General features: G+C 48.4%; 1 protein-coding gene across 2 annotated transcripts in view; it reads right to left on the bottom strand.

The window, feature by feature from the left end:
• The window catches only part of pcgf1 (polycomb group ring finger 1), a 65,531-nt gene extending 45,917 nt beyond the window's left edge, over nt 1–19,614 (bottom strand). Inside the window, exons 1-2 of one of the 2 annotated variants that reach the window (XM_085975848.1) lie at nt 19,417–19,614; nt 10,873–10,978 (exon numbers count right to left, since the gene is read on the bottom strand). In XM_085975848.1, coding sequence (XP_085831974.1) covers nt 10,873–10,978; nt 19,417–19,581 — 271 coding nt within the window. In that variant the 5' untranslated portion in view covers nt 19,582–19,614. Of the gene's footprint in view, nt 1–10,872; nt 10,979–16,072; nt 16,204–19,416 lie in introns of those variants that run through there. The other variant, XM_085975855.1, reaches the window with a different exon arrangement.
• Nucleotides 19,615–24,507: the final 4,893 nt, after the last annotated feature.

Below are 24,507 nucleotides of genomic sequence, written 5' to 3'. Positions count from 1 at the left end.
TCCAGAACTGCAAGCAGCCAGATCTGAGATTTTACGGCCACAAATACTGGAAAAATGGGAAGCAGAAAATGCTGGAAATACGAAACAGTTCAGTCGGCATCTGAAGGAAAAAAAGTAAACGAGTTCATGTTTCAGGCAGATGCTTCGTCAGAACCGCCCGTTAGGTAAGGGTGTCAAGGGATACGGAGCAAAGACAGGAAAATGGAGCTGCTGATCAGCTATGATCTGATGGAATCGCGGAGCAGGCCGGAGGGGCTGAATGACTTACTCTGTTCCGAATGTTCCTAACTGGAAGGGTCTCCACATACAACAGTGTCCTTTCTCTCTGACGTGCTGATAGACCTGCTGTAATTCCAGAACATCCGGTTTATTTCAGATCCGAGATTTTTTTCCCCCATCATTTGTACTGTTTCACGTTATATTTTTACAAGTAGAAAGAAAGACTTGCATTTCTACAGCGCCTCTCACAACCTCAGGACGTCCCAAAGTACGTTACAGCCAATGAAGTACTTTTTGAAGTGTAGTCACTGTTGTAATGTAGGAAACGCGGCAGCCATTTTGCACACAGCAAGCTCCCACAAACAGCAATGTGATAATAACCAGATAATCTGTTTTTTTAGTGATGCTGGTCGCGCGATGGATTAGCCAGGACTCCCCTGCACTTCTTCGCATAGTGCCATGGGATCTTTTATGTCCACCCGAGAGGGCAGACGGGGGCCTGTCAGGGGTGCTGGTTTACTACTTATTTTATAAAGTGCACATCTAACACATCCAGGACGTCACATTTAAGATGCAAAGCAATATTGAAACGCTGTGTGCTTCTGACCTGCAGCCTGAAACTGACGAGTGCGTTCCAATCTGCAAAGGTTCCCCGACCGACCAACAATTAAACTCTGGTTGGCCTGAGCCTGTGTTCACTGAACCTTTCGGCTTTTAAAGGGAAACTGCTCTAAGGTGGCAAATATAATAAGAACATAAGAAATAGGAGCAGGAGTAGGCCAATCGGCCCCTCGAGCCTGCTCCGCCATTCAATAAGATCATGGCTGATCTGATCCTAACCACCAATCCACTATCACAGAACCATCTCCTGCATCTAACAGAATTAGACACACGAAATAGGAGCAAGATCAGGCTACACGGCCCCTGGGCCCGCTCCGCTACCCACAGAGCCATGACCGATCCGAACCTAGACTCATGTCCAAATTCCTGCCCGCTCCCCGTAACCCTTAATTCCCTTTACTTCTAGGAAACTGTCTATTTCTGTTTTAAATTTATGTAATGATGTAGCTTCTACAGCTTTTTGGGGCAGCATATTCCATGGACCTACCACCCTCTAAGTGAAGTAGTTCCTCCTCATCTCAGTTTTGAAAGAGCAGCCCCTTATTCTAAGACTATGCCCCCTAGTTCTAGTTTCACCCATCATCGGGAACATCCTCCCCCGCATCCACCCGATCCAACCCCTTCACAATCTTATATGTTTCAATAAGATCGCCTCTCATTCTTCTGAACTCCAATGAGTAGAGTCCCAATCTACTCAACCTCTCCTCATATGTCCATCCCCTCATCCCCCGGATTAACCGAGTGAACCTTCTTTGTACTAGCTTGTGTATTACGCTGCATAACACACTAGTCCTTAGAAAAGATTGCATGATCCGACTTACTGTGAGCAACACCACGGAAGACCCACTAGCAGGGGAAAAGACTCACATTTAAGCCAGTGTACTTTACTGCAGAGACACACCCCTCAAATCACTCAAATTTCCAGGTGAAACAGCGATTTACTTGTACTTCTTGCAATCTAGTATACTGTATTCGCTGCTCACAATGCAGTCTCCTCTACAAACGCAGATTGGGTGACCACTTTGCGGAACACCTCCGTTCAGTCCGTAAGGGTGACCCCGAGCTTCAATTCACCATTCCATCTCAGACCTCACCGTCCGCGGCCTCTTGCATTGTTCCACGGAAGCTCACCGTAAGCTCGCGGAACAGCACCTCATCTTCCGATTAGGCACTTTACAGCCTTCCGGATTCGATATCGAGTTCAACAATTTCAGATCATAACCTCGGCCCCTATCATATTTTTATATTTTTTATCCACACTTTTGGTTTGTGAGTTTTCCTTTTTTTCTCTCTCCCCCCCCCCCACATGGCAGCTGTCTTTCACTCTGCCAGCGTATTTCACACTTCATCTAGAGCCATTGTCTGTTTCTTTACCTGTCCTATTACCATCTCGTCTCACCTTGAGTATCTCTTAATGTCTCTTCTTTCATCCCCACCCCCATTTCCCAGCCCCCAAACTGCCTTTTGTTTCATTTCCTGCCTTTTCTCTCAGTCCTGACGAAGGGTTTCGACCCGAAACGTTGACTCGATTTCTCTCTCCACGGATGTTGCCTGGCCTGCTGAGTTTTTCCAGCATTTTCTGTTGTTATTCCCTCAAATCACTTTCTGCCACCAGCGACAGACCTGCAGCCACCTGTACTTCACCCCAACGTTAAATAGCTCAAAATGCTCTCTCCAGGCAAAACAGCTCGCATTTCCATAGCAGCTTTAACACGGCACAACGTCCCACGGCGCTTCACAGCAACGTTACCTGACAAAATCTGACACCAAGCCACATGAGGAGATACTAGGCCAGGTGACCAAAAGCTTGGTCAAAGAGGTAGGTTTTAAGGAGCGCCTTAAAAGGAAGAGGGTTGGAGAGGCGGGGAGGTTTAGGGAGGGAATTCCAGAGCTGAGGGCCTCAGCAGCTGAAGACACAGCCGCCAGTGGTGGAGTGATGAAAATCGGGGATGCTCAAGAGGCCAGAATTGGAGGAGCGCAGTGTTATAACTAATGTTATATTTGTTACGAGTCAAAGAATCCACCTCTACGATGCCCAGACTTGCCACTGGGCTGCCCAGTGTACACAGGCGGCAGCTGAAAAATACAGCCACTGGATCAGACAAAGACCGTCAGAAAGTCACGCTGATGTTGAGACAGCAGTGCTATACTTCTCGCAACTGCCCCAGAGGAAACTCTTCCATTGTTTTACACAGCATTCCTCGCACCAAGAACAACTGAACAACTACAGCTGTGCTTTGCTTGAGCCCTTCTCCGTATCACCTCTCTACCCACTCATATGCTGTGCACCTGTACTGCTGCAATGAATGCTGTAAAGAGATTTACTAGAATGGTTCCAGGGATGAGGGAATGCAGTTACGTGGATCGACCAGAGAAGCTGGGGTTACATAGAAGATAGGAGCAGGAGTAGGCCATTCGGCCCCTCGAGCCTGTTCCGCCATTTATTGAGATCATGGCTGATCATTCAAATTCAGTACCCTGTCCCTGCTTTCTCCCCATATCCCTGGATCCCTTTAGCCTTCAGAAATATATCTAACTCCTTCTTGAATATATTCTCCTTATAGAGCAGAGAAGGCCAAGTGGAGATTTGATAGAGGTGTTCAAAATCATGAAAGATTTAGATAGAGTAAATAAAGAGAAACTGTTTCCAATGGCACAGATTTAAGGTGATTGGCAAAAATCCAGAGGCGACATGAGGAAAAACAACAAGTGGTTAGGATTTGGAATGCGCTGCCTGCTAGGGTGGTGGATGCAGAGTCAATAGTAGCCTTCAAAAGGGAATTGGATAAATACTTAAAGGAGAAAAAATTGCAGGGATATGGGGGAGCGGGGGAGTGGGACTGACTGGATTGCTCTTCGAAAGAGCCGGCGCAGGGTCGAAGGGCCTCCTGTGTTGTACTCATCTGTGATTCTATGAAAACATGAATCAAGGTTATTATTGAGAAAGTTAAATAATCGTTGGCCTACTCTTCTGAAAGTGCTGCCCCTGGCTCACTGGGTTCCGGGCATCCTCTAATACCTCGTCCAAATGGCCATTCTCTTTTGTGAATCCGGACGGTGAGCACGACCAGGCTATTCGACTACATGGCTGAACCCAACCAATTCCTTGCTATACGTCCCAATACACACACAAACTTTCCAGCAGGAACGTTTGATGCTCTTCATTCCCCGTCCGCTAATATGTTTGCAATCATCACAGACTCTAGAACCAGGCTGCGCAAGCTCTCGTTTGAGAGAGCGAAGGTGCGCAGACAGGCTAGATTTAAAGCGGGTAATTCTGACTTCGGGTGACCATGTAAAATGGGCAACATCAGATCAGCCGCCCATTCTACATCTCTTCCATTCTTCATTTGCATTGACTTCAATGGGAAATCGGGAGAGATAGATAGCGGGCGATTGACTTCATTGGGAAATCGGGAGAGATGGATAGCGGGCGATTGACTTCATTGGGAAATCGGGAGAGATAGATAGCGGGCGATTGACTTCATTGGGAAATCGGGAGAGATGGATAGCGGGCGATTGACTTCAATGGGAAATCGGGAGAGATAGATAGCGGGCGATTGACTTCATTGGGAAATCGGGAGAGATGGATAGCGGGCGATTGACTTCAATGGGAAATCGGGAGAGATGGATAGCGGGCGATTGACTTCATTGGGAAATCGGGAGAGATAGATAGCGGGTGATTGACTTCATTGGGAAATCGGGAGAGATGGATAGCGGGCGTTGACTTCATTGGGAAATCGGGAGATGTATATAGCAGGAGGATGATCCGATATCCCCTGGTATATTCTAACGCCTGAAGTCAAAATTACCCCCAAGGACTTTATGGGTAACAGCGTAATAAAAGAAATGACAGGAGAATTGGATAGATATTTCAGGGAGTGGGAAATGAGGGGAATTAGTTTTCGGGGCTGGCCAGCTGGAGTGCAGAATACTGCGTCCTTCATGTCCAGGCAGGCTAGGGGCACAGACATCAACTTTAGCGCCCCAACAGCTATCCGGGCTGTTTGGAAGGCTTCAAGTAGAAGTCGGCCATTTTGCAGGAGCAACCATCCTGGCTGTTGTGTCTTGTGTGTCCTTTAATGCAGTTTCCTTTAGTCTCCGTGGAGAGTGGCACAGCATGGAGGGGGGCAGAGACCAAGTTGCCTTTCCCAGAGCAAGGGAGAAAAATAAGCAAACTGGACAATAGGGACCAGCCGGTGAATCAAACGCCAGTTAGTCTTACTAGAGTCTAGAATACGCGATTTTGGGATACATACATGAGTAATTTGAGACATGACATGTGGTGAGTGTAACGTGCTCGGGAGGAACAGGTGACTTTGGACCTATGGTTCCCAAAGCTCTTCACCACTGGGGCTTTTCCTCGCCTCATGTCTGGGTCTGTTGTAGCTTATTGATAAGAGATTGATTGCTGTGATAAGCCAACAACTCCATTATCGTTGCATCATGTGACTACCAGGATGGTAGAAGGCGAACTAGATGTACCTGGTCTTTTTTCGTCTAGCAGTTCCTATGCTCCTATGAAATTACTAAACATTTGGAGAGACTGGAGTTAATCAGGACCAGTCAGAATTATAGGCGAGGCTGGAAAAAAGGTCTTTAAACAGAGGGTGGTTAGAATGTGGAATTCTCTGCCACAAACATCACTGAAACAGACTCCATAAATTCTTTTAATAGGAAATTAAATATTGGCCTGAAAAGAGAGAAGTCTTAAAGGGTACGAGGGGTGAGCGGGTGAGTGAGATTAGACTGGTGGCTCACATGGAGAAAGACCATGTGCAGTCATGGTGCTATCCTCGAATGTCCTGTGACTCTATCTTCTAAGTCAGTCGCCACTACCTGGTCTCGTGCATCTTAACCCACCCGTCAGGCAACAGTGCTGCTGAAGTGCGGAGCTGGGCTGCTGCCCAAATTCTCAGTTAAGGACGATGGGCGGGGCAGGCAAATAACAGGAGAGGGGCTTCCTCTCCACCCCGCGCCCTCTACAAGTTTTCCTCTTCCCCTTTTACTGGGCATAGGGCACATGGGTACCAGCGGCCTTCCGGTGCCTTACCCAAGTGTTCATTCTTCCAAGTACGAGTAGCGGCAAACTATTCAGGAAGTGTGATGTAGCCATTTGGCAATCGTTGCTCCTGGTGTTGCTATGGCAATGGGGTGTTTGCAGACTATTAACATTGAGCGAGTGTGTGCATGACAGCAAGTGCACGTGCGCGAACCTGAGTGCGTGTGATGTGCTTGCGTATGCGTGTGTATAAAGACAGCAGCAGTCTGTGTGGATGTACTGAGTGCGTGCATCGCATCACATCACGTCGGAGCTGAGCGTGGGCCTCTGTGTCCTCACTCAATGTCGATAGCAGTCGCGAGCGGGAACCCTGGCCTATTTCTCCCTTAACTCGGGGCGGGCGGGCACTTAAACAAGTTGTGACCCATCAACTGTCGCCCAGGCTCAGGAACTCGGTCCCCCTCCCCCCCCCCCCCACACTCTCACACACAGTTCTTTTGAAACATTACTCAGCGTTTTCTCCACAAGAACTTTTACAGTCTACAACTCAGACCCTGATTAAATTTCACAACCACTCTCCCAAAATCTGCTACAGTCATCTCTTTTCTATAGAAAAATATGGAGATTTAAGTGCACCAATAAAAGGCACAATTACATTAAGATTTACAATGTATTCAGTTACTGCTAAGACATAACAATATCAGCTGCATTTATTATGGGAGGTTAAGTTCACATATGGAGAACATATTAATTGATTTACAGATAAGTTTTTTTTTAAAGTTTGTGTGAAATGTTTGCACTCAACAAGGTGAGGTGCCTTTGTTACCTCTAGACTTGACTATTCTCTACGCACTCCTGGCCAGTCTCCCACATTCTACCCTACGTAAACTTGAGGTCATCCAAAACTCTGCTGCCTGTGTCCTAACTCGCACCAAGTCCCGTTCACCCATCACCCCTGTGCTCGCTGACCTACATTGGCTCCTGGTTAAGCATTGCCTCGATTTTAAAATTCTCATCCTTGTTTTCAAATCCCTCCATGGCCTCGCCCCTCCCTATCTCTGTAATCTCCTCCAGCCCCACAACCCCCAAGATCTCTACGCTCCTCTAATTCTGGCCTCTTGAGCATCCCTGATTTTAATCGCTCTTAGGGAAGGAAATCTGCCGTCCTTACCCGGTCTGGCCTATGTGTGTGACTCCAGACCCACAGCAATGCGGTTGACTCGGAACTGCCCTCTGTTATACCAAACTACAAAAAGAGCAGCGGTTCTTCTCAAGGGCAATAAATGCTGGCCTTCCCGGTGACGCCCACATCCCATGAACGAATACATTTTTTTAAAAACGTTGGTAGCCGTGCCTTCAGCTGCCTCGGCCCTAAGCTCTGGAATTCCCTCCCTTAGCCCTGGCTAATATTTATCCCTCAACCAACATCACTAAAACAGATTATCTGGTCATTTTCACGTTGCAGTTTGTGGGAGCTTGCTGTGCGCAAATTGGTTGCTGCGTTTCCTACATTACAACAGTGACTACACTTCAAAATTACTTCATTGGCTGTAAAGCGCTTTGGGGCATCCGGAGGTCACGAAAGGCGCTATAGAAATGCAAGTTCTTTCTTTCGCTTTCTTTTATACAGCCTACGCCTGAGAATTCAAAGTTGAATTAAGAACATAAATAACAGCAAGCTAGGAATTCAGTGCTAAAAAATAATTTGAAACAACAGATAATTTGAATTAAATGACTTTGAATTAATAGATTGCATTTAAAACATTTTTCTGAAATCAATGTGCATTCATACACGCACTGCTGTTGTCCTTCCTCCTCTGAAATTTCCTCTCAAGCTCCAATTGCAGTGTCCGACATAATCTCCCTCCTCCTTACATCCGCACTGGATCAATCAAAACGTATCGCACCATCTCCCACTCTAAAGCCGCCGGGGTCAGAATCCGTCGCTGGGTCAAAACCCTGGAACTCCCTCCCTCACAGCACTGCGGGAGCACCTTCACCACACGGACTGCAGCGGTTCAAGGCGGCGGCTCACCACCACCTTCTCGAGGGCAACTCGGGACAGGCAATAAACGCTGGCCTTGCCAGCGACGCCCACATCCCGTGAATGAATTACAAAGGGTAAATCATAAGTTGCTGACTACATGGCCCAAAGCTTAAAGGGAAAAGAACTTTTATTTCCATAGTGCCTCAAGTCCTCAGCACATCCCAAAAGCTTGTAGGTTGCAGCAGGAACAAGGGAGATGAAAGAGTGTGCAGGGATAGAGGGACCTGGGAGTTAATGTGCATAGGTCCCTGAAGGTGGCAGGACATATTGAGAGTGGTTAGCAAAGCATATGGGATCTTGGGCTTCATAAATAGAGGTATTGAGTACAAAAGTAGAGAAGTTATGCTGAACCTTTATAAAGCGTTGGTTAGGCCACAACTGCAGTATTGGGTCCAGTTCTGGTCACCACACTTTAGGAAGGATGTGAAGGCCCTCGAGATGGTGCAGAGGAGATTTACTAGAGTGGTTCCGGGGATGGGGGATCTTAGCTACAAGGACAGGTTGGAGAAGCTGGATTTGTTTTCATTAGAGCAAAGGAGGTTGAGGGGTGATTTGATAGAGGTGTACAAGATTATGACGGGTTTGGATAGACTAGACGGGGAAAGGCTGTTCCCACTAGTTGATGGTACAAGGACTAGGGGACACAGATTTAAGGTTTTGGGCAAGAGATACAGGGGGGATGTGAGGAAAAGCTTTTTTACGCAGCGAGTGGTGAGGACCTGGAATTCACTGCCGACGGAGGTGGTGGAAGCGGAGACATTCGGGGGGGGGGGGAAAATGCAGTTGTTTGCGCCTCCAGTTAGCGCCTTAAGAGGGCGCTAATGGGGCGCAAAGCAACTAGCGCCCGGCGCGGTGATGTTTGCGCCACTCGCGAAATTAACTAGACATTTTGCGGCGGTGCTAAACACTACCGCCACGATCTCCTTCGCCAGCAGATCGTGACGTCAGTCGAGTGCGCAACGCCCCGGACTGGATATTGAGTGGCGCCCCCTGCCTTACAGCCTGCCGCTAGCAACGACAGGTTGAGGGGAGCGTTTTGCGGTCAGAAAGGGACTGGGGGAGCGCTATTTAAAGGCGACCACTTCCTGCCTTTTTTTGCTGGTGACATTTTTACACCACGCATTCTGAGAGAGAAAGAGAGAGAGAGACTTCTGGAGAGATTCAACGCTGTGTGAAGGAGTTTTGGGTACTGAGCAGCACTTTGCAGGTTCATTTTGATTTGCCCTTCCTTGCTTCGGCAGCGCTGAGGTAGCGCCTCGCTCCTCGGCCTTTGCGCCTTAAGACAGGTGTGAAGCGCCTGATTTAGCGCTCCAATCACCTCCAGGGGCGATAAAAGCCAAGTTTGCTATCGGAGGCAATAATTAGCGCCAGGCGCTAAACTTTGCGCACGGCCGATAATGGCGCCCCAAACGGGGCGATACTGAATTTTTCCCCCTCAGTGTTTTCAAGGGGAGACTGGATAGGCACTGGAGGGAAATAAACTTGCAGGGCTACGGGGATAGAGCGGGGGAACGGGACTGACTGGATTGCTCTACAGAGAGCCGGCACGGACTCGATGGGCCAAATGGCCTCCTTCTGTGCCGTTATAACTCTCTGGGCTCGATTTTCATTGTGCCGTGGAGTCGGGCTTGGAGGCATGCGGGGGTCCCGACCCCATCCCGCCCCAACCTGCCTCCATGCCAGTTTCAAAGGAGGCGGGTACCCGCCCCGCACTGGGACCCGCCTACCCGAGGCAGGAAAGGATTAGTGCAAATTAACTGCCTGTTAACAGGTAGTTAACAGGCAGTTTTTAGCCTAATCCCTATTTTTAAGGTTGAAGTGTGGGATTCCCGACGGCTCCAAACCACGCCAAGTTAGAGGAGTCGGGCCGTCGGGTTGAAGGACTTGGAGGGGTCGATATGTCGGTGTTCAGGTGAGTGATGTGTGCATGAGTGCAAAGGTAAGTGTGTTTGGTGTGTCTAAAGTGATTAAAGAAGTGTAAATTACCTTTTCTTACCTTTTCAGCCTTCCTTCCTTTAGGTTCCAGGAGTTCCTCATCTCACCGGCACAGAAAGCAGAATGGCTGCAAACTGTCAAAAGTGACAGCCTTCAGCTTTCTGTGCAGGAGAGATTTCTAACTGAGTCTGTGGAGAAGGACTCAGGTTAGAAGTAAGACTGTCAGTGTTTGACAGCTTCAAACAGCTGTGAAACGCTGATATTTCATCTGTCAAAAGCTCTTGACAGATGAAATTTCAGTCTGTGACGTCACCTGTTGCCGGGTGGCCCTTAATTTGCCTGCTGAGCCTGCTGGGCGGGCTCAACAAGGTCAATCAAGTTAAAATGGCGTGGATTGGCCGCATCTCGATGGAGGCGGGACTACAACCCCGAAAGTTGTAGTCCCGCCTCCAACCCGACTCCTGAATGAAAATCCTGCCCTATGACTCCATGAGGAGCTCCACAGTTTTAAAGGACTGGGAAGAGCGGGTTAGCGTGAAAGAGGGTGCAGAGTCTTAATTTCAAAACTGAGAATGCTGGGAGGATGATGGATTTGGAGCTTGGAAGGAACAAGCACTGACCATGGTGGGAATGGTAAAACGGAGAGAAACAAGAAAGGCTATGATGGAGGTGGGGAGGGAAAGATGAGCGAGAGAGAGGCGAGAAAGAGAGAAGGGGGTGGAGGAAGGCTTGAGGGGTGAGAAGTAGATGACTAGCAGACTGTAAGAGCATTTCTCTGGCCTACAAGAGAAGTGTCAGACCAACATCCTCAGAGGTGGGAGCAGTATTCAAGTCTTCAACAGTGACCAGGTGATGTGTCCACCAAGTACAGTGGCGCAGTGTCCCTCACTTGAAAAATCAGTGAACGGAAAGATTCTTTGCATCTCCACTCTGCCCTCTCGAGATTTTCTAGCCAACATTCCACAGAATTTCTAAACACACCCTTTAATGTTAAGGTTCCACCGAGGCCGCCTTTCACTGTATAAAAATGCTCGCTTCAAAAACTCACATGTATGTAAACACTCTGTGATAGTGGTCGCATCTATGAAGTAGCCAGCACACAGATAACAGACGATGTGTTCATTCAGGTCTTTAATCTTCACTTTTACTTCTTCCTGCCAATGATAAAGCGCAGCCTCGCTAGTCACGCTATTGATTGTATCGCAGGCCAGTGTCAACACCTTCTTAGGACGAGAATTTTTTTTAAAAGCAAGCAAATACAATTATGTCACAGATCCATATGGCAGGAGGGCCAGTAACCATAGAATATACAGCACAGAAACAGGCCATTCGGCCCAACCAATCCATGCTGGCGTTTATGCTCCACTCGAGCCTCCTCCCATCCTTCATCTAACTATCAGCATAACCCTCGATTCTCTTCTCCCTCATATGCTTATCAAGCCTCAACCACTCGCTGTGGTAGCGAGTTCCACATTTTCACCACTCTCTGGGGAAAGAAGTTTCTTCTGAATTCCCTATTTGATTTATTAATGACTATCATTTATTGACGGCCTCTTAATTCTGCTCTTCCCCACCAGAGGACACAGATTTTAAGATAATTGGCAAAAGAATCAGAGGGAAGATGAGATTTTTTTATTTTATGCAGCGAGTTGTTGTGATCTGGAACGCGCTGCCTGAAAGGGCGGTGGAAACAGATTCAACAGTAACTTTCAAAAGAGAATTGGATAAATACTTGAAGGGGAAACATTTACATGGCTCTGGGGAAAACGCAAGGGGAGTGGGAGTAATTGGATAGCTCTTTCAAAGAGCCGGACTCCTTCCGTGCTGTAAGATTCTACGACTCTCTGAGACCCAACAGCAGAGGAGACTAGTTGCAGCCTCAACCGAGACCAGCTTAACCAGCACAAGCCAAGCATTTAATCGGGGCTCTGATGTGATGATCGACTGTTCCCTACCATCTGGGCTTTGACCAAGAGAGGCCTGACCTCCCAGCCTAGGCCTACAGTAAGTTTTCAACGTTGCTGACTCAACCCCCAGCACCTTTTCACTGACATCTGCAGAATCAGCGAGTGAGGTCTTCTAATGACTTTAGGTTCCCCCCCCACCCCCACCCAACCCCTTCAAAGTGCACTCCGCCCAGCCAGGCCAGAGAGAACACTCTAACTGAGCCAGACTCCGACTCACCCACAGCAGGGCCTTGTGCCAGGAAACAGGGAGGGGCCGAATGGCCTCCTTCTGTGCTGTATGCTTCTACGGCACCACAGACCAGAGCGGTGGTGAGGGGTGCTACAGCTGGCTGCAGCACCCGGGTTAGGAAAGGGCAAGCCAGCCAGGGCTCACACCGATGAGCACCACTCTGCTGGCAGTGGACGTCGGGCGGAGGGTAGAATCCAGCGCAGCTGGATGTGCTGGGACACCTCGCCAACGCTCACAATCTAGACTTGCACGTAAAGAATAAGCACTTGGGCATGGTACCAGAGGGCACCCGTGGAGCCGCACCCCAGCATGAGGCAGAGGCTTCAGGATAGGGGATCAGCACAACTGTGAAGCCGCCCCCAATAGTCAAAACAGCCCACCAAAACTCATGATCATTCTTCTTAGGCAGTCCCTCAGAACCGAGGATGACTTGCTGCCACACTAAAAATGAGTTCTCAGGTGATTGAGTCCAATGTGGGACCTACAGTCTCTGTCACATGTGGGGCAGACGGTGGTTGAAGGGGCGGGTGCGTGGGGTGAGCGGTACGGCGTTCCGGACTGTCGCTGTTGGGGTTGTCCATGAGGGTCCCGACGTTCCAGGTCCCGAACTTCATTTTAAAGGGGTGGAAGATGCCTGTGCGTGAATTCTTTTAACGTGGGGTGGCCGTTGCACACCAGCTCCACACAGGACTGACAGAGCAAGGTCTTGGTCCAATGGCAAGGAGATCCAAGACAATTGGAGACCAGGCTCTGCTACATCGGCCTAGCACACACACACACAAACATACTCCAGGAATGTGCTGGCGGTAAAACTCACCATTTACACACCCTAACCGCCAATTTAGCCACTCGAAAAGTACGATTGCTGCTTTGCTACAGATGTATCTTGATTGGCCGGCTTTCTTTCATTAAGAAATAAAACACTTGCATTTATATATGATCAAGGCTGACACTGAACAGCGAGTCCGCAGGGAGGGAACCCTGCATCCATGGAACTGTACCCCTGCAAGGGAGGGCAGTGGAGGGTAGAAAACGGACCAAAAACTAGAAAATACAGGGATAAAAGTTTAAAATTCAGACTGTAAACTGGCTGCAACACCAAAACTGCCCCTCTCGACTCCTCCTCAATACAGCATCTATTTTCAAATAGGAAAGGTTCTGTTGAATGATGCCTGTAGTGTATTTTGAAAGACAGACAGAATCACTGGAACAACCATGTCCGATCATGTACAAGTCCGGCACAGACACGATGGGCCGAATGGCCTCCTTCTGTGCGGTAAATGTCTATGATTCTCACACGTGTGTGCTTCTGTCTTTACTGTTCTGGCTGCACAACTTCAAGGCAAGATCAAGGGATGTCTTTCAGGGCAGCGACGTGAAAGTAACAGCCAAAATAACAACTGTATTCATTCTCGGGATGTGGGCATCGCTGGCAAGGCCGGCATTTATTGCCCATCCCGAGTTGCCCTGAGAAGGTGGTGGTACAACCGAGTGGCTTGCTTGGCCACTTTGGAGGGCAGCTGATAGTCAACCACGTTAGTGTGGGACTGGATTCGATAGCACTTCTTCGACAGCACCTCCCAAACCCTCGACCGCTTCCACCTAGAAGAACAAGGGCAGCAGGCGCATGGGAACACCACCACCTCCAAGTTCCCCTCAAAGTCACACACCATCCCGACTTGGAAATAGATCGCCGATCCTTCATCGTCGTTGGGTCAAAATCCTGGAACTCCCTCCCTAGCAGCACTGTGGGAGCACCTTCACCACACGGACTGCGGCGGTTCAAGAAGGCGGCTCACCACCACCTTCTCAAGGGCAACTAGGGATGGGCAATAAATGCTGTCCTTGCCAGCGACACCCACATCCCAGGAACTAATATTTTTTTTAAATCTAATTGAGGTGATTATGATTAAAGGATTTGGTAGGGTAGAGAGAGAAACAATTTCCTCTGGTGAGGGAGTCCAGAATAAGAGGGCATAAACCTGTAACGAGAGGCAGGTCGTTCAGGGATGATGTCAGAGAGCACTTCTTCACACAAAGGGTAGTGAAAATCTGGAACTCTCTCCCCAAAAAGTTGTTGAGGCTGGGGGTCAATTGAAAATTTGAAAACTGAGATTGACAGATTTTTGTTAGGCAAGGATATTAAGGGATACGGAACCACGGCTGGTAGATCGAGTTAAGAAACAGATCAGCCATGATCTAACTGAACGGGCTGAATGGCAGACTCCTGTTCCATGCCACAATTACACATTCCCCAGGTGGAGATGCTGCAGCGCCAACAGTGGCAGGATTATGTAATTACAGCGTGACAAAGTTGACATAGGCAATTAGCAATACAAATATGGGCACAGAAATTTATACTAGAAAAAGTGGACAGGAATGTATGCAGCCATAAGCTTATTTTAAATGAATAAGATGGTTCATAGGACCTACACTGCGTCCAGCTGTGCATTTGCTACTGGATAAACAATTGGAGTTAAACAGCTGCATTGCCAAGCAACAAGAAATATAAATCAGAAAATGCTGGAAATACTCAGCAGGTCAAGCAACATCTGTGGAGAGAGAAACAGCGTTAACGTTTCAGGTCAATGACCTTTCATCAGAACTGGAAAAAGTTAGAGATGTAACGGGTTTTAAGCACGTGCAGGGGCAGGGAAGGGGGGAGAGGAGGAAAGAACAAAAGGGAAGGTCCGTGATAGGGTGGCAGACAGGAGAGATTAAATGACAAAAAGGTATGATAGTACAAAGCAAAAGGAGATCCTAATGGGACAAGTAAAGAAACAAAAAGATAAGTCTAGAAGAGTTGTAAACGGGAACGGCAGAATCTTCAACAGCTGCCATGTGAAAAATAGGGGTTACGGTCTGAAATTGTTGAAATCGATGTTGAGTCCAGAAGGCTGTAAAGTGACTAATTGAAAGATGAGGTGCTGTTCCTCACATCTTGAGTATTGTGTGCAGTTTTGGTCACCTTATCGGAGGAAGGATGTTCTTGCCATGGAGGGGGTACAGCGAAGATTCACCAGACTGATACCTGGGATGGCAGGAATGACATATGAGGAGAGATTGGGTCGATTGGGCTTATACTCACTGGAGTTTAGAAGAATGAGAGGGGATCTCAATGAAACTTATAACATTCTGACAGGACTGGACAGACTAGATGCAGGAAGGATGTTCCCGATGGTCGGGGAGTCCAGAACCAGGGGTCATAGTCTAAGGATAAGGGGTAAGCCATTTAGGACAGAAATGAGGAGGAATTTCTTCACCCAGAGAGTGGTGAACCTGTGGAATTCTCTACCACAGAAGGCAGTAGAGGCCAATTCATTAAATATATTCAAGAAGGAGTTGGATATATTTCTCAAGGCTAAAGGGATCAAGGGGTATGGGGAGAAAGCAGGTACTGAATTTGGATGATCAACCATGATCTCATTGAATGGCGGAACAGGCTCGAGGGGCCGAAAGGCCTACTCCTACTCCTATCTTCTATGTTTCTTACGTTGAGCTTTGTTGGAACAGTGTAAGAGGCCGAGAACAGCGAGATCAGAGTGGGAGTGTGGGAGTGTAGCAGAGAATTAAAGTGACAGGCGATCGGAAGCTCGGGGTCACTCTTATGGACTGAACGGAGGTGTTCCGCAAAGCGGTCACCAATGTAGAGGAGACCGCACCGTGAGCAGCGAATGCAGTATACTAAATTGCAAGTACAAGTAAATTGCTGTTCCACCTGGAAAGTGTGTTTTGGGCCTTAGAGGGTGGGAAGGGAGCACGTAAAAGGGCAGGTGTTGCATCTCCTGCGCTTGCGTGGGAAGGGGAGAGGGGCCGCAGGACGCTTGCTGCCCAAGGCGCATGCGCGCGGTTCCTGGTGCGGAGACCGGACGCATGCGCGGAACGCCGGCGCACACCGTCGCCCAGGTAACGGCGCATGCGCGGTGTCCCAGACGCTGGACCGCCCCCCCCCACCCCCAACAGCCGTGAGGAGCGGAACCTGGCGAGCGACCTCCGATCGCTGGAGACTTTGTAACGTACACCTCCTCCCCACCGCCACCCTCCCGTCGCACCTCGTTCCGAAGCGGGTCCAGTTTGTAGACGGTCTGCAGCTGGTTCCGGAGCCGCATCGCGTTCGCCATCGGAGCGTCAACCGCCATCGTGCTGCGTCACCCTGCGCCCCAGCCGTACGTCATCACGCAGGGCTTATGCCGCGCAGAGCGCCGCGCGTACACACAGTGTGGCAATGTAGAGTGACGTTGGTGCAGTCACAGACAGCAGGGCAGACACACTGGCAATGTGGAGTGAGACTGGTACAGACAGCAGGGCAGACACACTGGCAATGTGGAGTGAGACTGGTACAGACAGCAGGGCAGACACACTGGCAATGTGGAGTGACATTGGTACAGACAGCAGGGCAGACACTGGCACTGTAGAGTGACGTTGGTGCAGTCACAGACAGCAGGGCAGATACACTAGCAATGCAATGTGGAGTGACATCGATGCAGTCAGCCAGCAGGGCAGACACTGGCAATGCAATGTAGAGTGACAATGGTGCAGTCAGAGACAGCAGAGTGCAATGAGAGACATTGGCACAGTGCATCGGAGCACGGTGCAATCAGGTATAGACACCAGAGCACGGTGCAATCAGACATTAAGCACTAGAGCATAGTGCATCTGCGCACAGTGCAATCAGATACAGAACATCAGACCATGGTGCCTCTGAGCACGGTGTAATTAGACATAGAGCACGGTGTAATCAGATAGAGTACCAGAGCACGGTGCATCTGAGCACAGTGTAGTCACTGTTGTAATGTAGGAAACGCGGCAGCCAGTTTACGCACAGCAAGCTCCCACAAACAGCAATGTGATAATGACCAGATCATCTGTTTCAGTGATGCTGTTTGAGGGATAAATATTGACCAGGACACCGGGCAGAACTCACCTGCTCTTCTTCGAAATAGTGCCGCGGGATCTTTTACGTCCACCCGAAAGAGAAAACAGGGCCTCAATTTAACGTCTCATCTGATAAGCATCATGGGACAGTGCAGTCAAGAGATTTCATGATAGCATAGCGCAATTAGACATAGCATGATACCATCAGACATACAGCAACAGAGCATGGGGCAGCCAGACAGAGCAGTGTAACGAGATCAGCACCAGAATCCTGTACAATCTCCAGTGCAGTACTGAGGGAGTGCTGCACTGACAGAGATGCTATCCGCAGATGAAACGTTAAACCGAGGCCCCGTCTGTCCTCACGTAGACGCAAAAGATCCCACGTCATTATTTCAAAGAAGAGCAGGGCAGTTCTCCCTGGTATCCTGACCTATATTGGTCCCTCAACCATCATGTCAAGGCCTTGGAAAGGGTGCAGAGGAGATTTACTAGAATGGTACCAGGGATGAGGGACTTCAGTTATGTGGAGAGACTGGAGAAGCTGGGAGTGTTCTCCTTAAAGCAGAGAAGGTTAGGAAATTTGATAGAGGTGTTCAACATTGAGGTGTTTTGATATAGAAAATAAGGAGGAACTGTTTCCAGTGGTAGAAAGGTCAGTAACCAGAGGACACAGATTTAAGGTGATTGGCAAAAGAACCAGAGACGAAATGAGGAAACAATTTCACGCAGCGAGTTGTTGTGATCTGGAACACGCTGCCTGAAGGGGTGGTGGAAGCAGATTCAATAGGAACTTTCAAACAGGAATTGGATAAATACCTGAAGGGGAAAAATTACAGGGCTGGGGGAAAGAGCAGGGCGGGTGTCAAATGAGACTAATTGGAAAACTTTACCAAGAGCCAGCACAGACACAATGGGCCAAACTCGGTCTGTGCTATCATTCTATTAATTCTAGAACATCACTGAACCAGATTATCTGGTCGTTGTCGCGTGGCTGCTTGTGGGATCTTGCTGTGTGAAAATTGGCTGCTGCGCTTCCTACATTGCAACAGTGACTACACTCCATTGACTTTAAAGTGCTTTGGGACGTCCTGAGGTTGTGAAATGCGCTATAGAAATGCAAGTCTTCCCTTTTTCTTTTCTTGCAATCAGACAGACTGCACTGACATTTAATGGAGAAAAGTGTGAAGTGATATTCTTTCTACCAAAATGTGAGGAGAGGACATATAAACTAAATGGGGGTGCACGAACAGAGAGACCTAGGGGTATTTGTGTACAAATCGTTGAAGGTGGCAGGGCAGGTTGAGAAATCAGTTAAACTTATGGGATCCTGAGCTTCATGAATAGCGGTATAGAGTACAAAAGTGTGTAAATTATGATGAACTTGTATAAAACACTGGTTCGGCCCCAACTGGAGTACTGTGCCCAATTCTGGGCACCACACTTTAGGAAGGATGTGAAGGAGTTAGAGAGGTGCAGAAAAGATTTAGGAGAATGATTCCAGGAATGAGGGACTTCAGTTATGTTGATAGACTGGAGAAGCTGGGGTTGTTCTCCTTGGAGCAGAGAAGATTGAGGGGAGATTTGATAGAGGTGTTCAAAATCATGAGGGGTCTGGACAGAGTAGATAGAGAGAAACTGTTCCCATTGGCAGAAGGGTCGAGAACCAGAGGACACAGATTTAAGGTGATTGGCAAAAGAACCAAAGGCGACGTAAGAAAAAAACATTTTTACTCAGCGTGTGGTTAGGATCTGGAATGTACTGCCTGAAAGGGTGGTGGAGGCAGATTCAATCACAGCTTTCAAAATGGAGTTGGATAAGTACCTGAAGGAAAGAAATTTGCAGGGCTACGGGGAAAGGGCCGGGAGTGGGACTAGCCGAGGTGCTCTTGCAGAGAGCCGGCACGGGCTCAACGGGCCGCCTTCCGTGCTGTAACCATTCTATAATTCTATGTTTCCACCTGCAGAGGCCAGAACTAGGGCCATACATATAAGAGTCACTAATAAATCCAATAGGGAATTTAGGAGAAACTTCTTTACCCAGAAAGTGGTTAGAATATGGAACCCGCTACCACAGGGAGTGGTTGAGGCGAATAGTATAGATGCATTTAAGGGGAAGCTAGATAAACACATGAGGGAGAAAGGAATAGGATATGCTGATAGGGGTAGGTGAAGAGAGGTGGGAGGAGGCTCATGTAGAGCATAAACACTGGCATAGACAAATTGGCTTCTCATGGGGGGCTATTACTTAAAATGGGGGGGAAAAGTCATATGCATGGAAAATTATGGTTATCGTGATGGGTTCAAATACCACAAGTTAAACACGAGGAAGTTAGGAATAAAAGTCAGGAACATTCAATACATCGAAGTGGGCATTAGATATAGGGTCAAGAGGCAATTCAGTGTGCTTCCGGAGAAAAGGAATTGTGGGATTTAGCGAGAGGGCAGATCAGTAGAGTGGAATTAATTCCTTAACCATCATGCTTGCCTTCTAAATTACTGGAATGTAGACAATACTGACCTCTTGGGTGAATTTAATGGGACTTGGACACTTAGAACAGAACTTCCCATCCACAGCCCTTGGGAAGGAACTTGAAGAAGTTGGGAGGCACCACTGTTCAGCTTCCACATACCATGCTTGCTCTGGTATCTGCTCTGCCTCATCCAAATGCTGCAGCTCATACATTCTCTGAACAGCTTCTTCCTGTCTGAATCACCCGACTTGCTTGCAGCTGTTGCAAAATATGGACCGGAGCATGCATAAATTAGTGGAATGGATGTGTCAATCATAGGAACAGGTGTAGGCCATTCAGCCCCTTGAGCCTGTCCTTCCATTCAATTAGGTCCTGGCAGATCTACCTCAACAGACAGTGGCAGCAGGGATACGAAATTGGCTAAGTGACAGAAAACAGAGTAGTGGTGAACGGTTGTTTTTCGGACTGGAGGAAGGTATACAGTGGTGTTTCCCAGGGGTCGGTACTAGGACCACTGCTTTTCTTGATATATATTCATGACTTGGACTTGGGTGTACAGGGCACAATTTCAAAATTTGCAGATGACACAAAACTTGGAAGTATAGTGAACAGTGAGGAGGAGAGTGATAGGCTTCAAGAGGACATAGACAGGATGGTGGAATGGGCGGACACGTGGCAGATGAAATTTAATCACGGAAAAGTGCGAAGTGATAGGAAAAATGAGGAGAGGCAATATAAACCAAAGGGTACAATTCTAAAGGGAGTGCATGAACAGAGAGCTGGGGGTATATGTGCACAAATTATTGAAGGTGACAGGGCATGTTGAGAAAGTGGTTAAAAAAGCATACAGGTTCCTGGGCTTCATAAATAAAGGCATAGAATTCAAAAGCAAGGAAGTTATGATGAATCTTTATAAAACACTGGTTTGGCCACAACTGGAGTATTGTGTCCAATTCTGGGCACCGCACTTTAGGAAGGATGTGAAGGCCTCAGAGAGGGTGCAGAAAAGATTTATGAGAATGTTTCCTGGGATGAGGGACTTCAGTTATGTGGATAGACTAGAGAAGCTGGGGTTGTTCTCCTTAGAGCAGAAACGTTTGAGAGGAGATTTGATAGAGGTGTTCAAAATCATGAGGGATCTAGACAGAGTAGATAGAGAGAAACTGTTCCCATTGGCGGAAGGGTCAAGAACCAGAGGACACAGATTTAAGATGATTGGCAAAAGAACCAAATGTGACATGAGGAAAAACTTTTTTTACGCAGAGAGTGGTTAGGATCTGGAATGCACTGCCTGAAAGGGTGGTGGAGGCAGACTCAATCGTGGCTTTCAAAAGGGAATTGCTAATTACCTGAAGGAAAAGAATTTGCAGGGCTACGGGGAAAGGGCGGGGGAGTGGGACTAGCTGAAGTGCTCTTGCAGAGAGCCGGCACGGGCTCAACGGGCCGAATGACCTCCTGTAATTGCTGTAACCATTCTATGATTCTATAGCTCCATCTACCCACCTTCATTCCGTTAATACCCCTGCCGAACAAAAATCTATCAATCTCAGTTCTGAAATTTTCGTTTGACCCCCAGCCTCAACAGCTTTTTGGGGGGGAGAGTTCCAGATTTCCACTGCCCTTTGTGTTGAGAAGTGCTTCGTGACATCACCCCTGAACAGCCTAGCTCTAATTTTAAGGTTATGATCCCTTTTTCTGAACTTCCCCCACCAGAAGCAATATAGTTTCTCTCTACCCTATTAACTCCTTTAATCATCTTAAACACCTCAATTAGATCGCCCCTTGATCTGCCCTACTCGAAGGATTACAAGCCGAGTTTATGCAACCTGTCCTCATAATTCAACCCTATTAGCCCCGGTATCATTCTCAACCACAAAACATGGATTGGAATCTGGACTACCAACTTGAGGGGACAGGGACAGGGTGGGTGGTTCTCTAGACTCTACATTTTGCTTCAGAGAGCCTTGTACGAAGGAGGGGAACAATCAGCCATGGATTGAATTCTACATTGCCGTTCAGTGACCTCTGCTGGAACACCTGCATATGTGTGCAGATGTTGAGTGATGCCCCTTTGACAGTTTGCCGATACCCCCCCCCCCCCCCCCGTCAAGGCTGCCCGATGAAGGTGGCTACCATTGCCCAAACCGGTGAGAAGGCAGCAGATTTTTTTTTTTTTTTAAAGGGCCAAGGGCTGGATTTTCCAAGCCCAGAGGAGGCGGGCATGGAGGCGGGACAGCCGGTAACTTAGCAGAAAGTGGGGGCGGATGGCAAACCCGCCCCCATCCCGCCTTCGTGCCCTCTTGCCAGGAGGAGGGAAGATGTGCTGCTTTGGGTCCCGTCTCCTGGAGGCGGGAAAGGCATTTAATCCTTTTGACTGCCTTAAAAGGCAGAAAAAAGGATTAGTGCCATTTTACCTTCACAGGTGAAGGCTTCCCAACCTCGGAGAACCCCACCAGGTTGGAGGAGACATGAAGGAGGTCTGCGGCGGTCGGAAGTAGGATGTAGAGGTGAGTGATGGATGCAAGTGTGGCGTGGTAAGTATGTAAGGTGAGTGATAAGTTTTTTAAAATGTTCACTTACCTTGTTTTCTTCCTACAGCCTTCAACCGGGCTGGATCGGGAGAGCCGACATCCTCCTCATCGATTTCACAGACTGGCTGTTGGATCCTTCGAACCAACAGCCATGTGAAATCAACAAAATTGAAAGGTTTGATGAGTCCTGAACACAAGGACTCATCAAACTACACAGAATGTCAGTGTTTGACAGCTTCACAGAGCTGTCAAAAGTTGATATTTCTTTCAAGAAGTCTTGACAGATAGCACGTCTGATGTTGACGTGATCTGTCAGTGACTTCCTCCCTAATTGGCCTGCTGAGCCAATCAGGTCAATCAGGGGAAAATCCCTCTGGTTGGTCAGGCGAGGATGGAGGCAGGACATTGACATGACAAGCAGTAGTCCCGCCTCCAACTCGCCTCCATTCACAAAATCCAGCCCCAAATGTTTGCCTGCATAACACTGGGGATGGCACTACGAAAGTAATTTTGTGAAGTGGTGTTTGAGAGATGCAACATGGTGCTGGGATTTGTTCTCTCCCGGGCAAAGCTCTATATACCCATTGACCTCTTCACTTCTGCCAACCCCTTAATGCCTATCATCTCCTCACACCCATTGGCCTTTCATGCCTATCACCCCTCACATTTCTCAACCCTAAAGCCCCCTCACCCCATAGCCCCCTCACAAGGTCAGAAATGGGGATGTTCGCTGATGACTGCGCAGTGTTCAGTGCCACTCACAACTCCTCAGATAATGAAGCAGTCCATGCCCGCATGCAGCAAGACCTGGACGATGTTCAGGCTTGGGCTGATAAGTGGCAGGTAACATTCACGCCACAGAAGTGCCAGGCAATGACTATCTCCAACAAGCGAGTCTAACCACCACCCCTTGACATTCAACGGCATTACCATCGCCGAATCCCCCACAATCAACACCCTGGAGGTCACCATTGACCAGAAACTTAACTGGAACAGCCACATAAATACTGTGGCTACAAGAGCAGGACAGAGCCTGGGTATTCTGCGGTGAGTGTCTCACCTCCCGACTCCCCAAAGCCTTTCCACCATCTACAAGGCACAAGTAAGGAGTGCGATGGAATACTCTCCACTTGCCTGGATGAGTGCAGCTCCAACAACACTCAAGAAGCTCGACACCATCCAGGACAAAGCAGCCCACTTGATTGTCACCCCATCCACCACCTTAAACATTCACTCCCTCCACCACTGGCGTACCGTGGCTGCAGTGTGTACCATCTACAAGATGCACTGCAGCAACTCACCACGGCTTCTTCAGCAGCACCTCCCAAACCCGTGACCTCTTCCACCTAGAAGGACAAGAGCAGCAGGAGCATGGGAACATCACCAGCTCCAAGTTCCCCTCCACCATCCTTCATCGTCGCTGGGTCAAAATCGTGGAACTCCCTACCTAACAGCACTGTGGGAGTAGCTTCACCACACGGACTGCTGCGGTTCAAGGCGGCGGCTCACCACCACCTTCTCAAGGGCAATTAGGGATGGGCAATAAATGCTGGCTTTGCCAGCGACGCCCACATCCCATAAAAAAAACCATCAATTGCCTCACAAACCTAAGCCCTATCACACCCTTACCCATATTGCCCCTTCAACCCCTATTGTCCCCTCACCACCATCGCCGCCTCACACCTATTGGTTCAGATTCCTCACCGCTATCCACCTCCACCCCCCTCACCCTTATCAACCTGTGCTACTGTGAATTGACTTCCTTTTCCTCCACGAATCCTTCCCCAGCCTCGCCTTGCTCCGCAGTGCCTGGGCCATTGTATCCTGCGGTTCATCCACTCCCCACACCTCTACTTGTTCTTTCCCCTCTGCAATCGCAGGCTGATCATTCACATTATCTAGGCTGACACTCCAGTGCAGGACTGAGGGGGTGCTGCACTGTCGGAGGTGTCGTCTTTCAGATGAGGCGTTAAACCCTGTCTGCCCTTTCAGGGAAAAGATCCCATTGCACTATTTTGAAGAGGAGCAGGGGAGTTCTCCTCTGTGTCCTGACCAATATTTATCCCTCAATCAACATCACTAAAAACAGATTATCTGGTCCTTATCACATTGCTGTTTGTGGGAGCTTGCTGTGCGCAAATTGGCTGCAGCGTTTCCTACATTACAACAGTGACTACACTTCAAAAAGTATTGTTTCTCTCTCCACAGATGCTGCCTGACCTCCTGAGTATTTCCAGTATTTTCTGTTTTTATTTCAGATTTCCAGCATCCGCAGTATTTCGCTTTTGTTCTTTCCTCCCCGCCCCTCTTTCCCTGCCACTGCCCCTGCTTAAAACCTGTTACACCTCTAACTTTTTCCAGTTCTGACGAAAGGTCATCATCCTGAAACATTAACTCTGTTTCTCTCTCCACAGATGCTGGCTGACCCGCTGAGCGTTTCCAGCATTCTCTGTTTTGATTTTACTCTAGATTACTAGTCCAGTAACATAACCAGTCCGCCACCGTACACTTTAATACTTTTTTTATATTTAACCCCAAGTAAAAAGCCCGAGTGCAGATGAGTGAGAGAGACTCGGATTCAAATTTTGGTCCCTTGGGTGCTCAACC

The sequence above is a fragment of the Somniosus microcephalus genome, chromosome 2, assembly GCF_052327205.1.
Source record: "Somniosus microcephalus isolate GS21.2 chromosome 2, FLI_Smic_1.0, whole genome shotgun sequence".
Lineage (NCBI taxonomy): Eukaryota > Metazoa > Chordata > Chondrichthyes > Squaliformes > Somniosidae > Somniosus > Somniosus microcephalus.
The sequence above is the reverse complement of the archived record's forward strand: the minus strand, read 5'-3'. Positions and strand labels throughout refer to the sequence as shown.